The following is a 26,568-nucleotide window of genomic DNA, read 5'->3' as shown; positions in this document are numbered from 1 at the left end:
TACGAGACTGGCTGAGTGGAGAGAGATCTGAAAGGCTGTGTCCGAGAAACTTTGAGACTTTCTGACACTGGCAACAAGCTTACAAAGGATACGTTATTATATTGTCTAATATGTGCTGAAGCATATTATAAGCTTCTGTTAACGTAAATGTTAAATAATATTGCGCTTTGAAGACTTTAGATAATATTAGTTACCAAACACTTTCCGAGAAAATGAATCCTGTACATGCATCAAAGGCAGCATCGATCTGCAAACGCAAAAGAAACATTTACGTTTTTGAATGGTGGTTTAAATATCTTCCTCGTATTTTGAGCAGTTGCTTGCTTAATTTGAGACTGGTAAAATGTGGGATCTTGGTTTGACGTTATGTTGTTAAGAAACACTATTATGCGCAAACTCATGAAATGTGAAAATATCTCACGCGTCACATCGATAATAATTATGCTTAAATTTACTTCATATGTGTACATATATAGAGACACCTCTAACGTAATCTCCATTATAACTCTGGTGTAATATTCTTTCTGTTTTATGTTTTGTTTTTTCATACCAAGCTTATGCTGTATCAACAGAAATGATTCTGTTACGTATTCAAGACGACTTTCACTTACCTTATTCGTTTGTCTTCCTGTGTATTTACCTTCGCCATTGTATCATCACCTATTAAAATAAGTTTAATTTATCTGGTATTTTATACTGTCAATCCAACTTTTCAAACAAAATAGTGGTGATGACTTTTGGATGAAAGACTTCGGATAGGTAAACACCGACACAAGTTCTTCTTGTTTTGTTATTTTGTGTTTATTTATATAAAGAGCCAAAAGCAAGTTTGTTCTTCAGAATTCTTTATTTCCAAGATTGCTCACGCGCCTTTAGAACTATTAAATACGTACGAGTCTGTTTCTGTTCCGTGTGTACATGAATACTATAAACTAAAGGCTACGTATCCACCACTTTACAATGTACAGACCACAAGGTACAAAACCAAACACAACCGCATATCGCTCTAGAAGATATGCCTGGATGTCAAACTTTTCCCAGTATTTTCACCAAGTTCTCTCATTATATTTTGCAAGCTTTAATAAAAGTACAAAGAATGAACTTTTGCATGGAACCCCGCATAGAAAATATACAGCTGCCAGTAATAACAGGCTTATATTTTCTTATATTACTGGGCTTGTCTTCAGTATAGCATTCAACAACAATCAAATAAATAAATAAACTGTTGTCCACGCGTTGTTGTGAGCATCCGCGGAATTAAACCCACCCCAGGCTTACAGAAGAAAATTGTTTGCAACGAATGTAAACTGTTTTGGTTTACTTGAAACAAATATTGAAAATATTTGACTACAACACTGTATAAAAAAAACCGTACTCAATCGTGTCATGTTATTTATTTCAGGTGTTTGTTATGACATGAAGCTATATGGGTTAATTTTAGAATTCATTGACCGACTTCATTTTTCTCACAGGTAAAACGTACTTGATAGCTGGGATGGAGGGGTAATTCGAAGAACATTATTTTATGTTTTAAAATGTTGAATATAGGGCCTACTTCCTTTTTGAAGGTTGAAGCTAATGGAAAGATGTATTCAATATGTTTAACTGTTCAACTATTGAATAAAATTAACGTTTATTGAATTGAAACTTTAACATTTTTTAATCCTCACGTGTATGTTAAATATATTTTATTTATAATGAAAAGATGTCATGGAATAATGCAGTGTTTGACTTGACCTCATCAGTATTATCTTAACACAACTGCTATACCAAAAACCAACCATTATGAGCGGGTTTTAAATTTTGACAAGTGACGAAAATAGCTTTTTCGAATCAACCCCTAAATACAGTAGGGGGAAAGATGCCCAACCCCAATAACCAGCTACATTGGCGAGCGGACAATACAGTTTGTTTTGAGTACCCGACAGATGGATATCTAAAACCTTTTACCTTGGTATACTAGAAGAGACATTCCAAGTCAACACCTCCGCAATAGCCTAACCTTCACATGCTTGAGAACTACAGCGTTTGTGGCATGCGCAATATTCCAGGGAAAAATAAATCACTGGAAATGGTGGCCGAGCAGCATTTCTATGCTCTCCTCTGCTGTGGTAAACATAAATCTATCTGACCCTCATCAGAAAATGTGTTAATGCACATTAGGTTATCCAATCAGCGACTTGCTGACAGATGACTCGTACATTTGGGGGAGGGTTGCTCATCAGCACAAACGGATCGCCTATAGAGGGCAGTTCATGTTTAGACTAACGTAGGCTTAGCAATTGGCATATATGTATGTCCTGGATGTTATTAAATTGAACTGTAGACAATGACAATTGAAGTCTACAGAGATAGAATAAACTATGACTGTGTCAAAGTGGAAATTCCTCTTAAAATCTAATATTGACAAATCATTCCTTTTCTGGGTTGACCTCGGATGTATTTGCATCAGAAAAAATCACTCTAAAGTAATCAATAAAAGCTAAAAGCGCATTATACGTGACAGTTTTTACTTCTAGGTCAGGTGTAAAAATCTGCTTCTGGCGGATCATTATTTATGAAAGAGTCGAAGGAACACTCTGATAGGACAGTCCCTAGAAAAGCTTTAATTTCACATTGCTTCTGAAGGCTTAGTGGGAAAAAATGAAACACTTTTCAGACGTTGACATTCCCCATCAATGCAAGAATTACTACTAAATACAAAGCCCCCTTCAACAATGGAATGGAAATTGGACAAGGCTATTTTACAGGAATTGTATATTATTCGACAAACCCACTAATATAAAGCCATAATGTGATTTGCCGTGTCAGTTTTTTTTTTTATTTTTTATTATGAAAGTCTTATATAAGAGTTATAAAAGTTATAAAAATATTAAGATCGGACACAATGAAAAGATTTTCAATTTCTCCATTTTTGGATTTTTTTTTAGTTTAGGCTGGCTCGTAAAACACAAAATAAAATTTGTGTCGCCTAATGACTCCAAAACTCGTCATAATACAAACTAATTCAACAACTAGGAAAACAACAACTAGTCAATATAACGATCCATTCCTGTTTTTCTTTTGCTTGCACCTTGTTAAAAAGTGCTTTATAGTCAGCAGTTATATAAATAAACGTTACACAAAACAGTTGCTTCACCTGTGCAACATCACATTCAAGCTTTTATCAACAAAATATAATTTATTTTCTTTTCAATATCCATGCAACATACATCACTTCTCTTTCAAACATCAATGATAACAATGAACACAGAGGGAAGCACTTGTGAATATATGACGATATGAATAGAATGGTGTCTACATTGTCATTCGTCACACTGGTTACACTGGAGTTGCATAGAGGACAGCAGTAATTCTTAATCATTCTATATTTTGATGCTTATATACAAACACATACCAACGTAAAAATTCACGGAATACTTTGTCGATATGTGAAAGAAAGAGTGATGATTTATCTTCTGATATCAGTTCTGATAAACTGCTGAAAGGTTTGAAAAAAAAAAAACAAAACCAAACAAAACATAATTTCTGCTTCTATCAACTTGGGTCATACCCATAGTGAGGATGCTGGTGTTTGTCACTCAGAGTTAAACTTACACCAATCACCAGAACACAGCACGGGGTACACTGGCTTCTGGGATCAGTTGTATGCCAATATGCAGTATTAAAGTCCCCTTCATGGTCTCTGCCCCCGAGCATGAACAATGAAGTCTTCCTCACGGTTTCTAGCTGTGCTGAGCATGATGGGTTTTAGCTTCAACCAAGAGCAATCCGATCACCTGCATGGTCTCTCTGCTCACCATGATGGGTTTAGCTTTGTCCACAAGAACAATCAAGCCCTCTTTATGGTCTCTGTGCTGAGCATGATGGGTTTTAGCTTCAACCACAAGAACAATCAAGTCCTCTTCATGGTCTCTGTGCTGGGCATGATGGGTTTTAGCTTCGTCCACAAGAACAATCAAGTCCTCTTTATGGCCTCTGTGCTGAGCGTGATGGGTTTTAGCTTCAAACACAAGAACAATCCAATCCCTTGCATGGTCTCTCTGCTCAGCATGGTGGGTATAGCTTTGTCCACAAGAACAATGAAGCCCTCTTTATGTCTCTGTGCTGAGCATGATGGGTTTTAGCTTCAACCACAAGAACAATCAAGCCCTCTTTATGGTCTCTGTGCTGAGCATGATGGGTTTTAGCTTCAAACAGAAGAGCAATCCAATCCCTTGCATGGTCTCTCTGCTCAGCATGGTGGGTATAGCTTTGTCCACAAGAACAATCAAGCCCTCTTATGGTCTCTGTGCTGAGCATGATGGGTTTTAGCTTCAACCATAAGAGCAATCCAATCCCCTTCCCGCTCACTCCTTGTTGAACTTTTTGCTGGCATCTCTATCCACAAAACAAAAGTGTAGAAGGGATCACTCTGTAAGCCAGCGTTCTTATTTCACAGTTTTCTTCTAGGTGACAAATCAACGTACAAACTTAAGTCTGTACTTCTGCTGATCTGGCCTCTCAGGTAACAGTTTTGATGCACTGAAGTCCTCCCTTAACTGCTGATCTTACAGTGCATGTAACTCAGGGATCCCTATAAACCGTTCCCTCCTGCCACACTTGTTCTTCAGTCGTTGAAAAGTAATTTCTTCACAAAGCCTGCACCTGCTGTAGATAAAATACAATTCTTTTCAATTAAATTATCTCTATCAACAATAAATTTACTTACGAATTTTCACATCCTTGATTGAGGTAAATCTGATGTTACTTTTGACATCAAATACTTGTAATAATGTAACAGTTTGAAATCACAAAACTTGAGTAAGCTTTTTGAATACATGCAGAATACTGTATTTAACCTAAAGTATTACATTTTCAGCGTGACACATTTTTGCTTGACTGATTAATTTATCATCTTAAGAGTTTTTTGTGGAGACTGATTAATTTCTCATTTCTCATCAGAAAAACAGAAAGTGTTGGCATCAAAAGTGTCACTTTATTACACCTTCCAAAAAAAAAAAACCAACCCCAGCTTTCTTAGAATCTCTTTCTAATGCCAGTTCCTCACATTTATATTTAGTGTGTGTTCCTCACACTTATATTTAGTGTGTGTTCCTCACCTTTATATTTAGTGTTCCTCACCTTTATATTTAGTGTGTGTTCCTCACCTTTATATTTAGTGTGTGTTCCTCACACTTATATTTAGTGTGTATTTCTCACATTTATATTTAGTGTGTGTTTCTCACACTTATATTTAGTGTGTGTTCCTCACCTTTATATTTAGTGTGTGTTCCTCACCTTTATATTTAGTGTGTGTTCCTCACCTTTGTATTTAGTGTGTTCCTCACCTTTATATTTAGTGTGTGTTCCTCGCCTTTATATTTAGTGTGTGTTCCTCACCTTTATATTTAGTGTGTGCTCCTCACATTTATATTTAGTGTGTGCTCCTCAAACTTACTTCCATCCTGTTGTAATTTACGTTTTAGAGACGGCCTCTGTAACTCGGCTTGAGCCTGCTTCACCAGTTTGTTGTCGCCCGGAATGGGTAACTCTGGGCCTGGGGTGGGAGCAGGCTTGTTACTGAAGTACGCCAAGTCCAGGGCCTGAAGCAGAGACAAATAGGCAAGTTACAGAATGAGCAGTTGGTAAAAGGTGTTGGCTCTTGTAAACAGTAAGTGTTTACAACACTGTTAATACACCACATTGCTAGCAAACATCTGGTTTGCCAGCAAACATCTGGTTTGCCAGCAAACTGCGGATGGTCGTGGGTTCCCCTGGGCTCTGTTCAGTTTCCTCCCACCATAATGCTGGCCGACAGTGTATAAGTGAAATCTTCTTGAGTACGGCATAAAACACCATTCAAGTCAATAAATAAATAGCAAATATTCTATTAAATGTCAGAGATAACAATCATTGTGGATGTATTGAAAAAGCAGTAAATTTCCTCTACAAGTTCGAGCTTTCATAATAATAGCTATGTTAAACATTCAAGAGAACAGTGACAGGATTTGAGAGAACTGTGACATCATTCTAGAAAACAGTGACATCATTTGAGAGAACTGTGACATCATTTTAGAGAACAGTGACAGGGTTTGAGATGACAGTGACATCATTTTAGAGAACACTGACAAGATTTGAGAGAACTGTGACATCATTTTAGAGAACAGAAACATCATTTGAGAGAACACTGACAGAATTTGAGAGGAGTGTGACATCATTTTAGAGAACAGTGACATCATTTGAGAGAACACTGACAGGATCTGATAGAACAGTGACATCATTTTAGAGAAAACGGTGACAGGATTTGAGAAAACAATGACAGATACGAAATCTAACAGATGGCTTGATTAGTGTTACCTCAGAGGCTGTGCACCTCCTTAGAGGGTTGAGGTGTAACAGCTTAGACAGCACCTCTATCAGGTCTGGACCACAGGCTGTGAATATGTCCTTCAGGGCCGTCCCAGGACACGGCTTGAACTGGATGTAGTCTGGTAAAGACTTCATTTCCTGTAAACAACAGAGGGCACACAGTATAAACTCTGCCTGAACAGTACTGTACATGTACTTAACGTCTATTTTTTTGTGGTATTTCACAATTGTTTTAATAAGTTGTACACCATTCTCAAAAAATACACATATTTCATTTGGATGGCTACAAACTTAACAAAACCTACATGAAACCACACGACTTAACCAGGTACATGATAAACCTTTGGTATTAAGATCTTAGCGGAGTCCTCTTTGGTGTGTAACGAGGACGCATTGTTCTGCTGAGCCAGGGAAGACGGAGTCAGGGATGTTGTTGTTGAGCACAAGCCATACTCAACAATCCTGCACCAATACAATGGAGGCCAATTTTATTTGGGTGGGTTTTGGGTCAGGGTTCGGCGGGCAAATGAGGAGTGCCTGGTATAAACCCATGTACCTTTGAGTTATTTGCATGGATTGAATCAGAGTTCTTGTCCCTCATTCCATTGCAATCATTTCATTTCACCTCCCAGATCCATCCAGAGGATACCAGAATGAACTAAGCACCACACACACTGAACATGTATAATGTATGGATAAACACTGAGAAGGGAGAAAAACAAAAAGTGGTTGATAAAGTACATGTATTTAATACAAATTGGGACTCACCTGACAAATATAAGTATCATTGTTTTATAATCAGCTCTCAGTTTATGCACAAATATTTTCTTAATAAACCAACCAAAGCGCAACAGAATAATTACCGGCCAGATTTCTTCTGTAGGAGTGCCAAGCGCTAGGAAAATTTTGTTGAGTTGATCCAAGTCTGTTTCTCCTGGTAAGAAAGGTACCTGGGAGAAAAAAACAGAAGATGTTAAAGGAAAGAGTTTTCTTTAAACAGAATGCACAACAGAAAGAAATTTCAACATTCAGAACTTCATTTGAGACACAAAATGGCATCACTGCTAACACGAGTGAAGACTTGTTTCTGAATTTCTTTTTATTTTATATTTTTTATTTAAGACAGGCTGAGTTTTCTTACATGACCGGAGGTTTTGTATTTGAAGTTCAATGGTCATACCCCAGATGTGCGACTTTATAATAATGTATTGTGATAAGGTCTGATGTTTAGCGAACTCAATGTTTCCTTGTACCTTGAGAAACAACACCTATCCAATGATCACCAACATTCTTACCCGTAACAACAGTTCTGCCAGGATGCATCCCACTGCCCAGATGTCAATACCAGTTCCATAATTCCTCGCTCCAAACAGCAGCTCCGGAGCACGGTACCACCTGAGATAAGAAAACAGGCTATGTAGCCACGTTTTTATCTCATGTATTTATTTCACTACTGCTTAACACCACAGTCAAGAATTATTCACCTATACCTCAGTATTAGGGGTGTGGGTGGAATTCTGAGTGCTCGGGGTAAACCACAGACCTTTGGCAAGTTACTGACAAACTTTCCTGTATGTGACATACAAATACATAGAGATGTATGTTCGACATACTGGTGGACAGATAGACTGCGCACACGGCCACAGATCAATGACTGCATGGTCATGTAAGTATCTGACGTTCACGTGTACAGTAACCTTTACGCTGATGGTCCAAAGGAATAATATTCTTTCACAGCCAGATGCTGTGAATATAATTTTGACCGAGATGTTAACACATATCTAAATCACAGATGTACACGAAAAATCCTCACAGTGATGATAAAAATATTAACTGCTATGGGACTGAAAAGCAGCCTAACGCACACAATAATGGTCACCACAGACTGAGAAAAGTTTATTTGTTTGTGGTAGAACAATTCAACTGCTATCATATTAATGGCGTTGCATCAATCAAATGCTATGAAGGCACCGACCTAAACATTTATTTATTTGATTATAGTCTTACACAATACAAAAAAATATTCATCTCATAAGACGACAACCAGCATTGTGATGAGAGGAAACCAGGCAGAGTCTGGGGGGAAACCCACTACCTTACACAGGTTGCTGGCACTGACCTATCATTTTGGGTCACAGTGTATTTTCTGCGGTGTATGGAGTCCTGCCAAAATAAATAAAAGATCTCACATTAACCATATCCTGTCTTGGTATTATTCAGAATTAACCTCTATTAATTCTTAACTGTGGTATGACCTATTTGACCTTGTAAGCACCTAATGTGTAAATTTGAGGTTGTTGTCAGTCTCACCTTGTAACCACTTGATGTGTGTAAATCCTATTTGGAGAACCAAAAAACTTTGCCAGGCCAAAATCTCCAAGCTTCAAAATGCCTTGTTTATTGATAAGCAAGTTATTAGGTTTCAAATCCTGAAATGAAGCAAAACAGACAATGTAAAATGATTATGACGGTAAACTTCATCAGGACTTTCACCGAGCTAAAAGTTCAATAATGCCCAATAGGAGTTCACTTGTAGCAGTGACAAATGGACTTTAGAGTTATCCCCCTTGATAGTACTTACACATGAGGTTACACATGCGGTTACACAGTGAGTGAGGCACTGATTGATTGAAGCACAATAAATTTCTGCACTGTTAGTTTGCACCTAATTGAAATATATCAGAATTATGTCTGTTTTGGGTAAAACTGAAAACTTTTTTGCCAGTGTTACTTCCTACCCACTGGAGGTTACCAAGGCAGACCCCTAGCCAGGATTTATGAAAGGCATGGGGGATGAGTGTCCTAGCCATAAAAGCCAGGTGTCCGTGGTTACGCCCCGATCCCCAACCCCCACCACTGCCAACAGCTTGTTGTCGCTGGAGAAGGCTATGTTGCTATTCAAGACCAATTTAGATCTAGTTAAAGTCATAGTTTAAACATATGTCAGCATTAATGCCACGCCACCCATGGAGCCACTCCACTGATAATAAAAAAACGGATATTTTCACATACATGTAAGCCTTGCCTGCAAATCGAATAAAGTGTTTTTTTAGAGGCAGGGCGCACTGCATCGTGGCTTCACAGAGACATGGGGAACCCCTGATAGGCATGATGCTGCGCCATGTGATAAACTGAAAACTAGGGGCTTGAAAGGTAACAAAATACCATGACTTCACTTCCAGCAATCATAGCTCAAAAAATGGTGGTCATGCTAGGTTGATTTTTTGATATGCTGTAGAGAAAAGAGCAAACTGCATGTGGTGATATGGCATTGTACGATATAAAAGTTAGGGGATATATACATGTATTTCTGAAGTTGAAGTTGACAAATTTACTACATAAATATTAAGGAAAATCAATGTGCTTGCGTAACCTTCAGTCACACCTTGAAGCAGTTAACTTATAAATACATGTACATGGAGGGGAACCATAGCTACATGGTAATATGGTCTGTGCCATTAGTCATCTAATCCACGATCTCTCTAGGAAATTCTTACAACTTCAACGATATTCTGTTGCCTCTTTCTGCAGATGCATCCTGAAAAATGTAAATGAAAGGGAAAATTCAACACAATCCCCAACTGGAGTGGATTCACAGTTTGTCCTCAAGTTTTCAAACTGTATTTGCTCTTGTAGTAATGTAATGTATTATTGAGAGAATTAGTTGAAAATGGCGCTGCGGCAGGGGAGGGTTGACTCACCCGGTGAAGAATCCAGCGTTTATGTAGATACTCCAGGCCCTGTAAAGTCTGGATCACATACGATTTGATGTGAGACTGTGTCAATACAATACTCGAGTCCTTTATCACTATCTGAAACACATACCCATGAATTACACGTATCCCTGAACTTTATAAATAAATAGTATCCTAAGAGCCACCAAGTTCACAAAATACAAAGCAACTCATATATTTCACGACAACATTCTAGATGCATACTGCTATAATTGAGACCGTACTTTTTCTAATGTAAATGTTTCTCTTTTTCTCTAGTTCAATGTTAACTTCTTTAAAATCCCTACATGTACCAGTCGGAATATTTTTTTTTTTTTTTTGATTGGTGTTTTACGCTGTACTCAAGAATATTTTACTTATACGACGGCGGCCAGCATTATGGTGGGTGGAAACCGGGCAGAGCCTGGGGGAAACCCACGACCATCCGCAGGTTGCTGGCAGACCTTCCCACGTACGGCCAGAGAGGAAGCCAGCATGAGCTGGACTTGAACTCACAGCGACCGCATTGGTGAGAGACTCCTGGGTCATTACGCTGCGCTAGCGCGCTAACCAACTGAGCCACGGAGGCCCCACCAGTCGGAATAAACAAAAACACAAATCTGATACGGTCAGGTTAAGCCCAACAATTTTTTTTTTTTTTCAAGGATGGTCTGAAATGTGTAAGTTAAACAATAAAGTCAACAATAACAGAATACCACTCACACTGAGCTAATTTCCATTACTTACAGTTTATGGCACTTGTGCCACATGACTTATAGTCATGCTATCATGGGCTGTAATGCTTTACTTACTTGACACTAGTAAGTGTTATACCGCCAGCAGAATCATGATGGCCATTACTCAAGTCAGTGGTATTGTTTATTGTTTATCACAAACCTGAGTAACCCTTGTGACATTTGTGCCCCACTATCTGCTGACTACTATCCTACTTACCTCTAAATCGGTCTCCATGAAATCAAATACCAGGCTAACATTGGACCGCTGGCCAAATACATCCAGCAGCTGAAACACATCCCCAAGTTTATTGTATACACAGCAGAGTTTTCGGCTTAGATTCACAATCTGTTACATTTGTGAGGTTTGTGGATTAGACGTAGAATTTGTTCTGCTTCTGGTATAAAATCTATCTAAGACGTTAATTTAAAAAAAGAAAAGAATGATTAATCACTTAAGAAAAATTGACCAAAATTCTCCAGTATATATTCTCTTTAAGCCCTTCATATCTTAATTCCTCAGCCTTTATGCATACTAAAGAGTAACTTTCAGTGTGAATCCTGCACCTTTTTAATTGGATTTTGAAGAGAAAATTACACTGGTTCGGTAGATAAGTTTCAAGAATTCACAAGAAAATACAATTTTACCAGTCTACACAGATTAATACCCTAATCTTTTGCTTGAATAAACATCTTGGAAACATACACAAAGGTTGAAGAATTAAAGTACTTGTAATGGGAATTCATTTGACGTCACAATTTAGACCATCATCTCACTGAATGTTTAGCTATCTTACCCCTATGATGTTTGGATGGTTCAGCTCCTGTAACAGTTTTATCTCCCTAAGAGCAGTTCTGTTAATTCCATCCGCAGCCTCCACACGGTTACCAAGTTTAATCTGAAGGATGATAAAACGTGTAACAAAACTGTTAAAACCTCATAACAAAGATAAACGTGGTGATAGCAATAAAATGCGGAGACACAACTGTAAACCATCATATTTATTGAAGTATACAGATCTCCTCTAAGCACAGACACAATTGAATCAACCATACTAAAGAATTTAAAACCTATACAATGTAAGTAAGTTTTACGGGTGTCCGAATCTGACATGTCCTTGGCAAACCACCAGCCTTTGGCAAATTACTGATGGACTTCCTCATGCTGAGGACAAACAAAAGCAAGGCTGAACAAAAGTCATCCAAGACTAGAGCCACATAAATAATTTGTTACCATAAGATCAGGGGGCTCCAGAAATTTCCTGTCCAAGGCCAGGATTGAGTGTCAGTAGTTGGTAGTCACGGCCCTTACCAACGAGTTCAAGTCCAAACTATTGTTTCATGCCTTTATGGCAGCAGCAGTTAAATATAGGTCTTGGTATTGATTTAAGTTAGCAATATCATAACTGGGGGGACTGAGGATTTGCTTGCTTGCTTGCTTACAATGTCATAATAAATACCTTACTTTCGACATTTTGTCAGTAATACCATGATAGTTTTCCTCTGACACTATTGTACATTTGTAAATAAATATTAAATCCATAATAGTCTGAAGAAAATAATTCAATCTTTTAACTCCTTCTTTTAAATCCAATAGATGTCTTACCTTTTTAACAGCTACAATGTCACCAGTTCTTTCATCCTTTGCCTTGTAAACTGTGGCAAACTACAACATAGAATAAAAGTTTAACATTATGGACAAGTCTTTTGGTCAACCTGGGCTGCAAAATGCTGTTTTAAAATTCTGGCATTTAATTCAATTGCTGAAATGTAACGTAAAATGTCAGAATTTTAAAACAGCATTTTATCTAGTGAAGTCATATGCCTTATAGTCAACTACTACACTAGGGTACAATATATTGTCGTATTTGATTTTGCTCTATTGGTCGGTTCCAAGCTCCAGCGGTACAATTCTCGATTGTCTCATTATCTACTGTTACTTTATTTCACACATTTACAGTTTTGGATCTATCTAAATTACTTGCAGAAATCACTTGGTGTCCAGTTTTCGTTCATGTCGTATAAGGATCAATGTTTTTTTTATTCCTGGTAAATTAAAACAGGTCAGGCGAACACGTTCATGTAACAGGAACGCACATGAAGAAAATAAGAAGTTAATGATAAGAGATCAAAGAAATGATAACCTGTCCTTCGCCAAGAAATTCTATCTTTTCATATCTCCGTGCTTTATCCTCTGCCATGCTGGTTGTCACTGCACACTCTCCGTACATTCGGGATCACGCGCCTCTCCAAGTAATCTCAACGTAAACCTCTACATTTCTATTTTAGAATTGCACTATGATGTACTTGCATTCCGAGATAGAAGAACAAACCACCCACGAGATCAAACGGTAATAATACCCATGGGCAGCAGAAGCCTATTGAAGTCATTGCAAAGAAACCTGTGAGGAATGGAGGGCGGGGAGTCTAAATTTCGACTCTTTTTCTCTTTGGACTCTTTTAAATGAGGTCTAGGATTGTGTTGAAATTTCGATGTGTGTTTTTTGTCCTTTTTTGTGTTTGGAACGTGCCCATAATTGGACGAGGAAATCTAGTTGATCCAATGAACAGATTAGCATAATAAATAAGTAAAGTAGCCTAAATCCGAAGAAATTTATTTCGACGATTAATTAGTAGGCCTATTTCGACTTAAAATTGTCAAGTCTTCCTCAGGAGATTTGTGCCAAGTGAGGTACATTTTGGCTATATATATGCCTACATGCATGTGTAATCTAGTAACAGTGGCTTCAAAGAAAAGCATAATCAATTAACAAACAAATTTATTTATTTGATTGATGTTTTACGCCGTATTCAAGAACATTTCACTTATATGACGGCGGCCAACTTTATGGTGGGGGGAAACCGGATAGAGCCTAACAGTAGGCCCTATATAGACATTCCGGAAAGGTCAATAATAAGTTAGGGGCAGATTATGTTACAATAAGATAATGTAGGCTACATATATATACATATATCTTTATAAATCCATAGGGGACCTCCGTGGCCGAGGTGGTTAGCGTGCCAGCGCGGCGCAATGACACAGCAGCTTCTCACCAATGCGGTCGCTGTGGGTGGCTACCTCCGCGGCCGTACGTGGGAAGATCTGTCAGTAACCTGTGGATGGTCGTGGGTTTTCCACCAGAATGCTGCATGGCCGTCGTATAAGTGAAATGTTCTTGAGTAGGCCTACGGTCTGAAACATCAATCAATCAAATAAATAAATAAATGAATTATTAAATTTAATTATTTGATTGATGATTTACGTTGTATGACTAGGCCTACTCAACAATTTGTTCACATAAGTGACCGCGGTCAAGACTATGTATGGGGAAACCAGACGGACGTGAAATAACCATTGACCTTCGGATACATATTTCAGTAACTCATGTACGTCATAGCTTAGAGCTAGGGGAAACAGGGACAAGTTGCAACCAGGGTACAGGTAAGTTGCAGCAGTGGCACTATTTCTGCCACCGCGGAGAGAATCGCTTAATTTTAGTTTCTCCACCTCATGGGACTGTTTTATACGTTGAAATTGCTTCCTCTGTTTCCGAGTAGTTATATATACATAGCGTGCTACCGCAGAGCAGTAACACAAAATCCTCTCGCTAATCCGGCCACTAGTTCAAGCTCATGCTGGTTTTCTCTCCGCTCGTACATAAAGGTCAAACTGCTGATGATAAGGGGTTTCCCTGGACTCCAAGCTTGGTTTCCTCCAACCTTAATGCTGGCCTACGTCGTACAAGGGAAATATTCTTGATTAAGGCGTAAAAGCACCTGTCAAATATTAGATAAATAAATGTAAAAGGAAGTTACATTTCTAAGTTTTTTCCCTTAAATTTTAAGGTAATTAATGCATATATTCTGAGTATGCAGAAATATGCCAAAACTGATGCAATTGTCACGTTTCCTTAACGTTGATAGACACACATGAATCAAAAACAAAGAAGATATAGATATTTTGCTATTGATGTTCTTTTGAAGCTATATTGTGAGAGTGAGCACATACAAAGCTAAATGAAAAGAAGAAAACTATAACAATTGTACTGCAACTGTCACACAGATATTAGGTCTTTTACATGTACCGGTCTGTAGAATTCTTAAGTTTTGTTGATAACCACTGTATGATGGACATTTAAAGCATGTATTCTTGGGATAAGTTGCAACATTTCTGATGGGGTAAGTTCAATCAAACTTCTTCGAATTGATTTTTTTGGGGTATTTTATGTTTAAGCACATTTTCTGACCCAAGGCTTATAATTTGCCTTAAAAGTTCTACATTTTGATCGGTTTTAGTCGCACATCAGAAAAAAATCACATTCTCGGCTTTAATTTCAAAGTGTTCCGGAATTCAGGGGTGTAACTTCATCCAAAATTTTATGGGAGATAACTGTCCCTTTAACATCATGGCCGTCAAGCGTGTGGCTAGTTCATCGGATAGATTCGATGTTATCTTGGTGTTGAAGCCAACCGAAAACATTTTAAGTGATGTACGCCTATGAAATGCATACTTCTTGTCTGTTATCTAGAGAATAAGAGGTGCGAGAAAACGTGATCCCATGAAGGCTGACGTCCAGCGAATTAATTACTGTAGACCTATAGTATGGTCAAACAACACGATTGGTTACTTAGTGTTCGACCGTTTTAGGCCAGCTGCCGGTAGTTCGATTGTGGCGATATTTGACCACCTGATAGTTGACGGCCACATCGATGGTTTAATAACTTCTTAACCCAGTTAGACTTTTCTAGGCCAATAGAGCCTGTAAAAAAATGACTCCATATCGCATTTCCACATGTCACATTAGTCAGGCCTATATGTACTGTACAGCTCGTTGTCTCAAATAATCGAACTTGTTTTTCATCTTGGTATGTACTCGGCCTCCCTGTCTGTTTCAGATGAAGACTAACGTGCTTGTCCTCGTTCTCACCACCTCTTTCCAACCTCGCGCGGGTGAGGGTGATTGGACGCATTGCCCTGCAGAGTGCGATACAGACGATTTTGCATGAAGAGAGATGAGGTAACAGGCCTACTATTAAAGCGGAAAAGCAATCTTTTTTTGTGTGTATTTCCTGTATACATGAACTAAAACGACGCGTTAACAGACCACATCGGCAGTGTCGAAAACAGACATTTTTAACACCCGCAAGGGGTGCACAAATTACAATTAAATTCTGCAAATTAAGAGGAGTTCAAATTGATTGGATTAAGTTCCACAGTTTCTCACTTTTAACTCAACTTATGATGTTATCGATACTTGTAAATGAAACAAAGCTAAACACGTAGAAAAATAGAACACGGAAAAGATGCGAAAAACTTTAAATAAGGACACAAACATCTTTTTGAGGTATTTGGCGAAAAAACACCAGTCAGGTAAATAAAATGATTTAAAGGAAGTATGAGTCAGGTGCCAGAAATATTTGAGGACGTAAAATATTCTGTCACAGATCAATTCCAATGTATTTGAAAGTGTTTTTCAGGAAGGGTTGACATTTTAGTATTATTCGTGACCATGTAGAGTCTGTACGAAGCCCCGGCTCTGACGCAAGAGAGATAAGAGGACACTCCCGTGTTCTTAGATGAGCTCTGATTAAGCAAGAACAATTAGAGTTGCGGCAAAGGTAAATGGCTATATGCATGTACCTTCATAGGTAGATCTAATAGGCCTATCTGTATTTCTCGCACAAAAACATGTAAAAAACAGTGCGATTTGTCGTGTCGACTTGGGAAATTCGTGGAATCAAAAACTCTCATTCGTTACCCACGTTTGCCGAATTTTACAAGACCCTCGAAATACATGTAGGCCTTTACATGCAGAGTTTGTTCTATTTTCATTTGGTTGGTCGAATTCGACGAAGATTATTCGCTTTCAGTTATCTCCCTTGTACATGTATGCCTGCACACATTCTTGAAAGTTCGGCATGCCCTTGATTAATTCTGCCCACGTTATGGATATTTCGACAAACCATTTGGCGGTGTAAGACTCACTGGACACCATGAAATACAAGTTTCAAGGTTGGCAAAACTTTGTTTCCAGCATTGTCGTTTGAACATACCGGGCCTGTTGAATAAATATGAAGGCCAGTGGAAGCATTGGGACCAATGCTATTTTTGATGACCAATTTGTCTCCTTGTGATATGCAAAGAAATGGGAAACTTTCGAGGAACCGAACCAGAATGTAGGAGCATTTGGCTCCTAATTGCCTTTTTAGATGACCTTATTGTTCGTGTTGGATTATGAATGAAAAACCTTGTAGTCAAACCAAATATTGAACTGATCGTTACAGACATATACCATACATTTATTGTCATATTCACAGTAAGACAGTAACCTTTTGGTTCTTCAGATGTGCAGGATGGTTCAAGAAAGAGGATGAAAAGATGGCCCTCAACACACCTATACCAAAACAAACCGTAGTACATCAGTCTGTAAATAGGCAGTTTTTTCAATAAATATAAAGTAGTCAAAATATTTCTTTGTCATGGGTTGGTCCGATTCATCTTCTCTTTGGTTAGAAATATATAGGCATATACTATACATCGCTCATGTTTCATAATTGAAGACTTATTCTCCTTAAAAGATTGTGAATTTTCAATAAATGTTATCTCCGATTTATGCAGGTGTTGGCCATGAAGGATGGTGGTATAAATAACATTATTGTAACAATATTTAGGATATTTAGGGAAAGGTTCCTCACTGCTCCTGTAATTATTACAGTCGACTTGATTGTGTTCATTAGAATTATTCATGTAAATAAACTCGAAAAAAAAAACCCAAACGTGTTCATGGAAACGTTCGGGAGAGGTCTAATCCAATGCAATGTATATCAGACTTGTTTGCACTCTGTTTTCCCCGAAAGAGCGCCTCGTCACAATACAGATGTTCACAGGTCTCTGGTATAGAGAGAATGTCATCCGATTTATTGCTTGTGTTTCGTGGACAATAGCTAAATCTTAAAGGTACCCAAGATAACAAAAAACACATATCGTGTAAAATGTTTTGAACGTTGAATGAACATTTTGCTTTTGGCATTTTGTGAGTTGCCAAACATTCATGGAATGTGTCACCTTCGAGACATGTTAACGTGTTACATATACGAATCAGGATAGCGTTCAGATTTGTCACTTTTCTCTGAAAAATCCTGTTTAACCTCGATGATTATAAAATGAAATTTGTCTTTTAGTGCCGAGAATAAGATAACTGATAGCTTTGCCATCAGAACCAAGTCTTCTGTTTGGATGTTCCAAGCTAATTTAACAGTGATGGTGACAAACTACAGTGTAGTCAATGTAATCATGAAGAGGCCTTGTAACCACACAATAACGTGAGAATCAAAAGAATCAACCTTATTCACAGAAATCTCAGTTTCAATACTTATGGCTTCATTTTGCTGAAATTGGTTTAACTGACCCTTGAGCAAAACAATTATGATCAATAAAGACAACCTCATAAAATTAATATCCCTCAAACTCATTTATTTATAAATAGCCAAATTTCAAAAGTATAATTATAATTTATCAATGATCTGAAAACACTATAAATGTAGTGTAGAACAAATTTGTATCCAAATTTAAAAGAAAATAGTAAAATGACAACAAAATGGAAGTCTTATAATAGCCTCTCTTGCGCTGCATGCTCCTTACTTTCTCTTGCGTTTCTGAAAAAACAAAAACAAAACAAAACTATATAGCAATTGCAACAAACACAGGGAATGCTTTGCGGATTGATTTCTCAAGATATCTGAATAAGCTACATTGCTAGGCTAATGTTTCTATAAGGTATGGAATTTATATATACAAGTTCTTCCTCTACGAACAGCCTATTAGGCCTACGTGCTGGTGAAGTTTTTCCCTAACATCAGTTGACGGTATATATTCATTCTTGTATCACACAGGCAGCAGGTTCAATACACTGATGATGTTCTTGTACAAACGCTCATTCATACTTCATCTTCCACATGAAAAGCAAGATGCATGAAGACTTCATCTTTGGCCCAATAGGCCACATGCTATTTTCATTCGTGTGTCATCGTCCACATAAACATCAGTCTACATGCTACGTTCATTCATTCTTCTTCTTCCACATAAACGTCAGTCTACATTCTACGTTCATTCATATTTCATTTTTCACATAAACATCAAGCTACATGCGGCAGTCATTCATACTTCATACTAATTCAATTTCCACATAAAAAGCAAGATGCATGCACAACAGGCTACATTCTATTTCCATTCACGCCGTTGTATAAGTGAAATATTCTTGGGTACGGCTTAAAACACGAATCAAATAAATAAATAAATAAATAAATAAATAAATTTTCATTCATACGTCATATTTCACATAAACGTCAGTCTATATGCTACGTTCATTCATACTTTTTCTTTCACATAAACGTCAGTCTACATGTTACGTTCATTCATACGTCATCTTTCACATAAACATCAGTCTACACGCTACGTTCATTCATACTTTTTCTTTCACATAAACGTCAGTCTAGATGCTACGTGCATTCATACTTCATCTTCCACATAAACGTCAGTCTACATGCTACTTGCATTCATACTCCATCGTCCACATAAACGTCAGTCTATATGCTACGTTCATTCATACTTTTCCTTTCACATAAACGTCAGTCTACATGTTACGTTCATTCATAGGTCATCTTTGACATAAACATCAATCTACACGCTACGTTCATTCATACTTTTTCTTCCACATAAACGTCAATCTAGATGCTACGTGCATTCATACTTCATCTTCCACATAAACGTCAGTCTACATGTTACGTTCATTCATACGTCATCTTTCACATAAACACCAGTCTACACGCTACGTTCATTCATACTTTTTCTTCCACATAAACGTCAGTCTACATGTTACGTTCATTCATACGTCATCTTTCACATAAACACCAGTCTACACGCTACGTTCATTCATACTTTTTCTTCCACATAAACGTCAGTCTAGATGCTACATGCATTCATACTTCATTTTCCACATAAGCGTCAGTCTACATGCTACTTGCATTCATACTCCATCGTCCACATAAACGTCAGTCTATATGCTACGTTCATTCATACTTTTTCTTTCACATAAACGTCAGTCTACATGTTACGTTCATTCATACGTCATCTTTGACATAAACATCAGTCTACACGCTACGTTCATTCATACTATTTCTTCCACATAAACGTCAGTCTAGATGCTACGTGCATTCATACTTCATCTTCCATATAAACGTCAGTCTATATGCTACGTGCATTCATACTTCATTTTCCACATAAGCGTCAGTCTACATGCTACTTGCATTCATACTCCATCGTCCACATAAACGTCAGTCTATATGCTACGTTCATTCATACTTTTTCTTTCACATAAACGTCAGTCTACATGTTACGTTCATTCATACGTCATCTTTGACATAAACATCAGTCTACACGCTACGTTCATTCATACTATTTCTTCCACATAAACGTCAGTCTAGATGCTACGTGCATTCATACTTCATCTTCCATATAAACGTCAGTCTATATGCTACGTGCATTCATACTTAATCTTCCACATAAACGTCAGTCTAGATGCTACTTGCATTCATACTCCATCGTCCACATAAACGTCAGTCTATATGCTACGTGCATTCATACTTTTTCTTTCACATAAACGTCAGTCTACATGTTACGTTCATTCATACGTCATCTTTGACATAAACATCAGTCTACACGCTACGTTCATTCATACTTTTTCTTCCACATAAACGTCAGTCTACATGCTACTTGCATTCATACTCCATCGTCCACATAAACGTCAGTCTATATGCTACGTTCATTCATACTTCTTCCATATGAACGTCAGTCTACATGCTACGTGCATTCATAGGTCATCTTTCACATAAACGTCTGTCTACATGCTGCAGTCATTCATGCTTCATCTTCCACATGAACAACAGGCTACATTATATATTAATTCATTTCTCTGTTCTCACACAAACGGCATTATGCTACATTTAGTTAATCAATCTTCCAGACAAACATCAGGCTACATCCTACATTCATTCAGATTTCATTTTCCAGATAAACAACAGGCTACTCGTTACACCCATTCATTATTCATATTCCATACGAACATTTCTTATCCTCCACACAAACTACAGACAACATGCTGTATTCATTACTTATCCTCCACACAAACTACAGGCAGCATGCTGTATTCATCCCTTATCCTCCACACAAACATCAGGCAACATGCTGTATTCATTTCTTATCTTCCACACAAACTACAGGCAACATGCTGTATTCAGTCCTTATCCTCCACACAAACACAGGCTACATGCTACATTCATTCATTTCCCGCCCCTCACAGAAACTACAGGCAACATGCTACATTCATTCATTCATTCTGTATTTATTACACATGCGTTAGGCTACATACTACATTCATTCATTCATTCTTCATAAAAACGACAGGATACATGCTGAACGAAGTCATATTGCATACAAACGACAGTCTACCTACTACTTTCGTTCCTTATCCTCTACAGAAATGACATGCTGTATGCTACATTCATTCATACCTCATACTTCACACAAGTTACATGTATATGATACATCTATTCATTCCTCATCCTTCACACAAAACCACAGGCTACATGCTTCATTCATTCCTCATCCTTCACACAAAACCACAGGCTACATTTATTCATTCATTCCTCATCCTTCACACAAAGCCATAGGCTACATGCTACATTTTTCCTCATCCTTTTCCCGCAATTATCAGTTACTTACCGGGCAGTTGGCCGAGCAGCCTGCAGAGTCGTTAGCACAAACGGTAGAATCACAGAAATCTCCATTGAGAGATGTTAGGGTGTAAAACGCTAGGGCAGAATCATCTAAAGAAAAGAGAAAATAAATTTGTGCAAATTCCAAGCAAACAGCAGAGGACATTTACACCTGACAAAAATTAGCTGACAAAATTATCACGTGTATAGTAATGTTTTTTTTATTTAGCTGTCGAAGCGGCACGAGTGCAGACATCAGTAGACATCCCTATCTTGTTTTCATAGATTTAACTGGAGTCCTTAGCATCCTTTCGTGAATATTTACATGACTAGTCACTTTTATGAATGGAGGAAATCCACAGTGCGTGTTCGAATCCATCTTTCGCTGTTTTGGCTGTGGCGTTAGGTCAAGAAGTATGTGAGGTGCCTGGCCAATGTCGGTGGTTCGCTCCCTGCACAGTTTCCTTCCCCTGAACCTAACTTTCCTAAAGCTCTACTGGCGTCGGACAGATGAAATATGGTAGAGCTCCACATTAAACAACAGTCAAATAAAAATATAAACAAATCCGTAGCCTATCACGTGGAAGCTGGAATCTCACACCCCGCCTCATTGTCAAGGACAAATCTTCCTCACACAGCAGAGAGCTCTTTCAAAAAGGCCCCTATTTCGTTTTAAGCACGATCGTGGCCAGGGGCAAAAATAAAATAAAAGTAAAACTAACCTGGGTTGTAATAGTCGAACACCCTGACAGGATTGGGCTTGGGTTTGTTAACGTTCCCACTTCCGGTTGCCGTAAAGCTTGTACAAACGCCTCTGCTTGTTATCTAACGAGGACAAAAATATCAGATTTTATGGCGTTCTAAACAGGACAAGAGGAAAGTTGTCGCTTACTACATTTACATACTAACTTCACTCGAGCTCGCACATACGGAACAAGTCAGTCTGTTAAAGAGCCTACCAGGGATAAGACGTTGGAAAGTTTAACGCTGTAGGTAGTGCATGTAAATTTATGTATCATTCAAACGATGTCAGATACTTCAACAGCAACACATTTCGCTTACCTCATCCAGATACATCAAGACTTTGCCGTCCAGCACATCCACCCTCTTGGCCACAGACAGCAGTTGATCTTTCCCCTCCTGAGTCAGGCTAAAATCTGACGGCAACCGGATTTCAATGTTCGCCATACTGCTGGCCTCACCACGAAGATATCTGACAACAGTAGTACTTCGTTAATGGCGCGCTTTAAGACAAATACATCAGTATATATGGAGTTCAAACCCGTCAAACTCTCTTTGATTCATTAAATTATTAAATTTGCATTTCAGGCCGCATTCCGAAATTGTCACGTGTACCACAGCGGTTAGGTTTATGGGTGAAGAAAACAGGGTTGTCTGTAGAAAACCACTGCCCGTCGTCAAGTATCTAACAAATCTAACCATAATGACCTATTCAACATAATTAATATTTGCATTTAGTTCAAAATTTAGATCCAATTTGTGAGTGATATTGCCTTGGCATGATGTTTCAGAGCTCAAGGCAATGTAAAATAGATGACGTCATGGCTATATGCACAACAGAACACTGAGGTGCCATCATCAAAAGTCAAACAAAAATAACCCACAGTAACCCATCCAAGGTAGAATTTTGTCTTCAGAAATTGTGATTGGCTACCCATCCGAAAGAAAGACAGCGTGTGTTGGGAAGCACATGCTTTGAAGAGCCGGCATCCTGGTGTATAGTACTCACTTGGCACAAACGCTTAGCTCAATGACCGTGGGTGTGTCTCTGATAAGGGTCGTGGTGAGCGTGAACGAGGGCTCCAGTACTGGGGTCTGGATGTGGTACCTAACTGAAATCTGAAAACATACAACGAAAACACAAGTCAAACGATGTATATCATTTAGTGTATGTATCTGATATCAAAATATCACTAGAACCACATCTTAATGCAAACCGGAGCCTAAAGTAACAATCCTATGTCCCTACCTGGCTTTGATTGGTATGATGGTAGACTACATGCAGGTAGTGAGGGAAGTTTGGAAGAAACTCTCGTACACTATAAGACACACTACCAGGATAAGTAATATTCTCAAACAAGTGTACATGGACTTAAAATAATTTTTGTTTGGGTCAGAGCGAGTAAAACGTGTATTCTACGTGCTAGTGGCGTTGAAGTGTATAGATGTACTTACGGAGACCAAGAACACGCCCATCCCAGATGCCCGCACGGTAACACTGCTGGCGTTAACCGGTAGCTGAGGAAGATAAAACATGACAATGAAAACAAAATCTTTAGATCATCGGTGAGCCTATGGGCTAACTGTTCTGGACACACACTACCGAACTAGTATACTTGTGTAAAATTGTGGTGTGCAAACATTCTATATATTCTAGCAATAAGAGGATGCTTCTTTGAACCATTACCATGATTCAAAGATATTGAATGTCACTTATCTTTGTACTTAGATAAGCCGAACGAAAAGCCTCATTAGTTATTTGATTATTATTAAATGGAGAAAACATGGACACATTACCGTAGCCTGTTGTAACTCCAGCCTGTTGGCGTCGTTCACAGTGAAGGATGCAGAAGTCCCGGCGGCCTCAACAGTAATATAACCCTTCTGGGTTTTCGTGTAGAAGAAAGGTCCCATAGCACTGAGAGCCTGGACAGCAACCACTGTATCCTTAAGGACAACAAAAACAAAATGATAGAAACATAACGACATATTCATCATTATGTGACGAAGAAAAATCAAAGATTTCATTGATATTTGTAAAACAAATACCCAGTTTACCAAAAAGACAATTGAACATATCACTGAATCCGGATTCATTTCTGTACTTATCATTATAGACGAAAGAATAAATGTCAACAAAGCATTTGCATGATATATACTTGCTGAATTTTTCGCAACTCTCGAAGAAGACACAAAGACGTACACGACCTCAGATATGATACGAAGCTTCTCTTACCTGAGTGGAGACAAATCCCCCATAATCATTCTGCTGACTGACGAGCCAAGCCAGACACTGGGAGCTCTTGCTGATGTCTTTCTTCAGGGCATACACAAGACACACGTAACTGGTAGCTTCAATGCTGGCTGCCTTTGACTGGTGTCTCGGCGGTTCCCATCTGTACACGGGATCAGCCTCCACCTCCCAATACGTGTAGCCGTCTGTCAGTAGATAATAAATTATATCATATCTAAAGCATCATTGGTTCCCACTAGCAGCAAAAGGCACATCTGCAACTACGTGACATTCCCACCGCTGGCAACACGTCGGAAAAATGTACTGCTTATAGTTTTTGTGAGACACATGAATCTCTCACATCGCCAGAACAAGAGAATATGTGTGTATGGTGAAGTAAATAAAGTTACACAACTTGGATATTGCTGTTGTTGCTGCACGTGGCCCAAGCATATGTACAGGACAAACATTAAGAATGATCCGTTTCCAGCAAAGCTTTTTAGCCAGATGCTATGTAAACATAAATCTATTTTAAAGACCAAGACACAGGCCTTTATAGAGGTTACTGTGCACAAACCACAATGCATAATAGGTGAATTCTGAATGGATATCATTATTTGGAATCAAGTTTAGAACAAACCTCTATTTGTGGCCCTGGCCTCAAGAGTTTCCAGCACGCTGTCCACCCGCCGGCTGCCAGACAGGGCCAAAGCGTACGCTCCGATAGCCAAGTCATACAGGTCCGCACTGGTATTGACGTAGTTCTCCACAAACCGTTGAGCCTTGGCGATAGTACGGCTGAAGTCTGTATCCTGTTGAGGAAAATATAATAGCAAGCGTATATCAATAGTGAGAAATACTGTACTGGGTCTTATGGTTGTCCGCGCACTTGTACTTCATCCGGTATGATCGACCACTGGAGCAATGTTACTAAAAATAGACACCGCCATTCTCAGGAATCATGGGAATTAACATTTGGAGGTCATGTTGAATGAGACGCTTGAACCTCAACTCACTCCACATTCTTACGCACAGGAGCAGAGTTGCTGTTGTCAAGCTGAATCGGGCGACTCATTAGGTATAAATAGATATAATTTTATCATGAAACGCCTTACCACAGCATTTTTTTTGTATTTTCTTATTTTCGTGTTCGTCTCTAGTCTGAACATAAGATCGGCTGTTTCCGTAGCTGAATGCGCTAGTAATCACAATTGTGCGTTGGATTGCATTAATTCTGATGATACATACTAATAGTAGACAAAACAAAGTCAAAAAGGAACATCTCGTAGTTAAAGAAAAGTTAAGGTCATTCATCGCACACCTTAATGAATGAACACAGATCTATCGGTGAGTGTTTCCCGTGATCTCTGACTTGAGGGTTTCTCTTACCGTTGATGGGTTTTCCAACAAGGCAGTGAGTACGTACGCTGTCAACGCGTCACCACCTCCAGATTGTCCCTGTAACACAACGATCCAAATGAGGACAATTACAAGTTTTGCATTATTTACATTAACACTAATAACGAGGATAATTTACATGATTATACAGCTAATTTACCTTGGATTTATTGTCATAACAGATGATTAGAGCAAAACTCAGGACAGTTTCATTCATAAGAAGCCTATCTGTTTGATGTTTGATACGAATTCCTCACGTTCTTATTTTACTTACACATCAAGCTTAATATGTGTGCATTAATGGTGGAAGGCGGTAACTTTATTAGACAACATAAAATGCCTAATACGTAGCCTGCACATATGTTGCATGGGTATGTTGAGGGTTGTCAAACAAATGACAGATATACAAGACAAAAATTTCAATAGCCAGGGTTTAGTAAGAGCAAAGAAATAGTTAAACCAGTCACTGTGGGCCGTATTTGTATATACTGGAAGATTTATACACATGAACAACCCCATTTTCCTCAAACTTTGATTATACCCAGACGCTCTGGCTGTCTCGGGCGAACAACCTCACTAAAACTCTACATATTCCCACAGAATATTTCTACTGGTTTACCGGTAA

The 26,568-nt window shown here is 38.4% G+C and overlaps 2 protein-coding genes across 2 annotated transcripts in view; both read right to left on the bottom strand.

The window, feature by feature from the left end:
• Window positions 1–116: 116 nt before the first annotated feature.
• On the bottom strand, window positions 117–12,999 carry LOC135472478 (cyclin-dependent kinase 7-like). The gene is made up of 11 exons (XM_064751997.1): window positions 12,943–12,999; window positions 12,405–12,464; window positions 11,596–11,697; window positions 11,019–11,087; window positions 10,053–10,163; window positions 8,662–8,780; window positions 7,647–7,746; window positions 7,215–7,301; window positions 6,340–6,489; window positions 5,441–5,585; window positions 117–4,650 (listed from the first exon to the last, which is right to left on the bottom strand). Exons 1-11 carry the CDS (start codon window positions 12,997–12,999, stop codon window positions 4,610–4,612), a joined length of 1,041 nt encoding a protein of 346 aa, XP_064608067.1. The 3' UTR covers window positions 117–4,609.
• Window positions 13,000–18,251: 5,252 nt separating this feature from the next.
• Window positions 18,252–26,568, bottom strand: part of LOC135474016 (CD109 antigen-like) — a 31,666-nt gene continuing 23,349 nt past the window's right edge. Inside the window, exons 27-36 of the mRNA XM_064753997.1 lie at window positions 25,935–26,003; window positions 25,186–25,357; window positions 24,549–24,751; window positions 24,110–24,259; window positions 23,768–23,830; window positions 23,322–23,431; window positions 22,634–22,784; window positions 22,294–22,396; window positions 21,579–21,682; window positions 18,252–18,454 (exon numbers count right to left, since the gene is read on the bottom strand). Of these exons, the coding sequence (XP_064610067.1) occupies window positions 18,437–18,454; window positions 21,579–21,682; window positions 22,294–22,396; window positions 22,634–22,784; window positions 23,322–23,431; window positions 23,768–23,830; window positions 24,110–24,259; window positions 24,549–24,751; window positions 25,186–25,357; window positions 25,935–26,003 (1,143 nt within the window). The 3' untranslated portion in view covers window positions 18,252–18,436. The remainder of the gene's footprint in view (window positions 18,455–21,578; window positions 21,683–22,293; window positions 22,397–22,633; window positions 22,785–23,321; window positions 23,432–23,767; window positions 23,831–24,109; window positions 24,260–24,548; window positions 24,752–25,185; window positions 25,358–25,934; window positions 26,004–26,568) is intronic.

Source organism: Liolophura sinensis, chromosome 8 (genome assembly GCF_032854445.1).
Source record: "Liolophura sinensis isolate JHLJ2023 chromosome 8, CUHK_Ljap_v2, whole genome shotgun sequence".
Taxonomy (NCBI): Eukaryota; Metazoa; Mollusca; class Polyplacophora; order Chitonida; family Chitonidae; genus Liolophura; species Liolophura sinensis.
The sequence above is the reverse complement of the archived record's forward strand: the minus strand, read 5'-3'. Positions and strand labels throughout refer to the sequence as shown.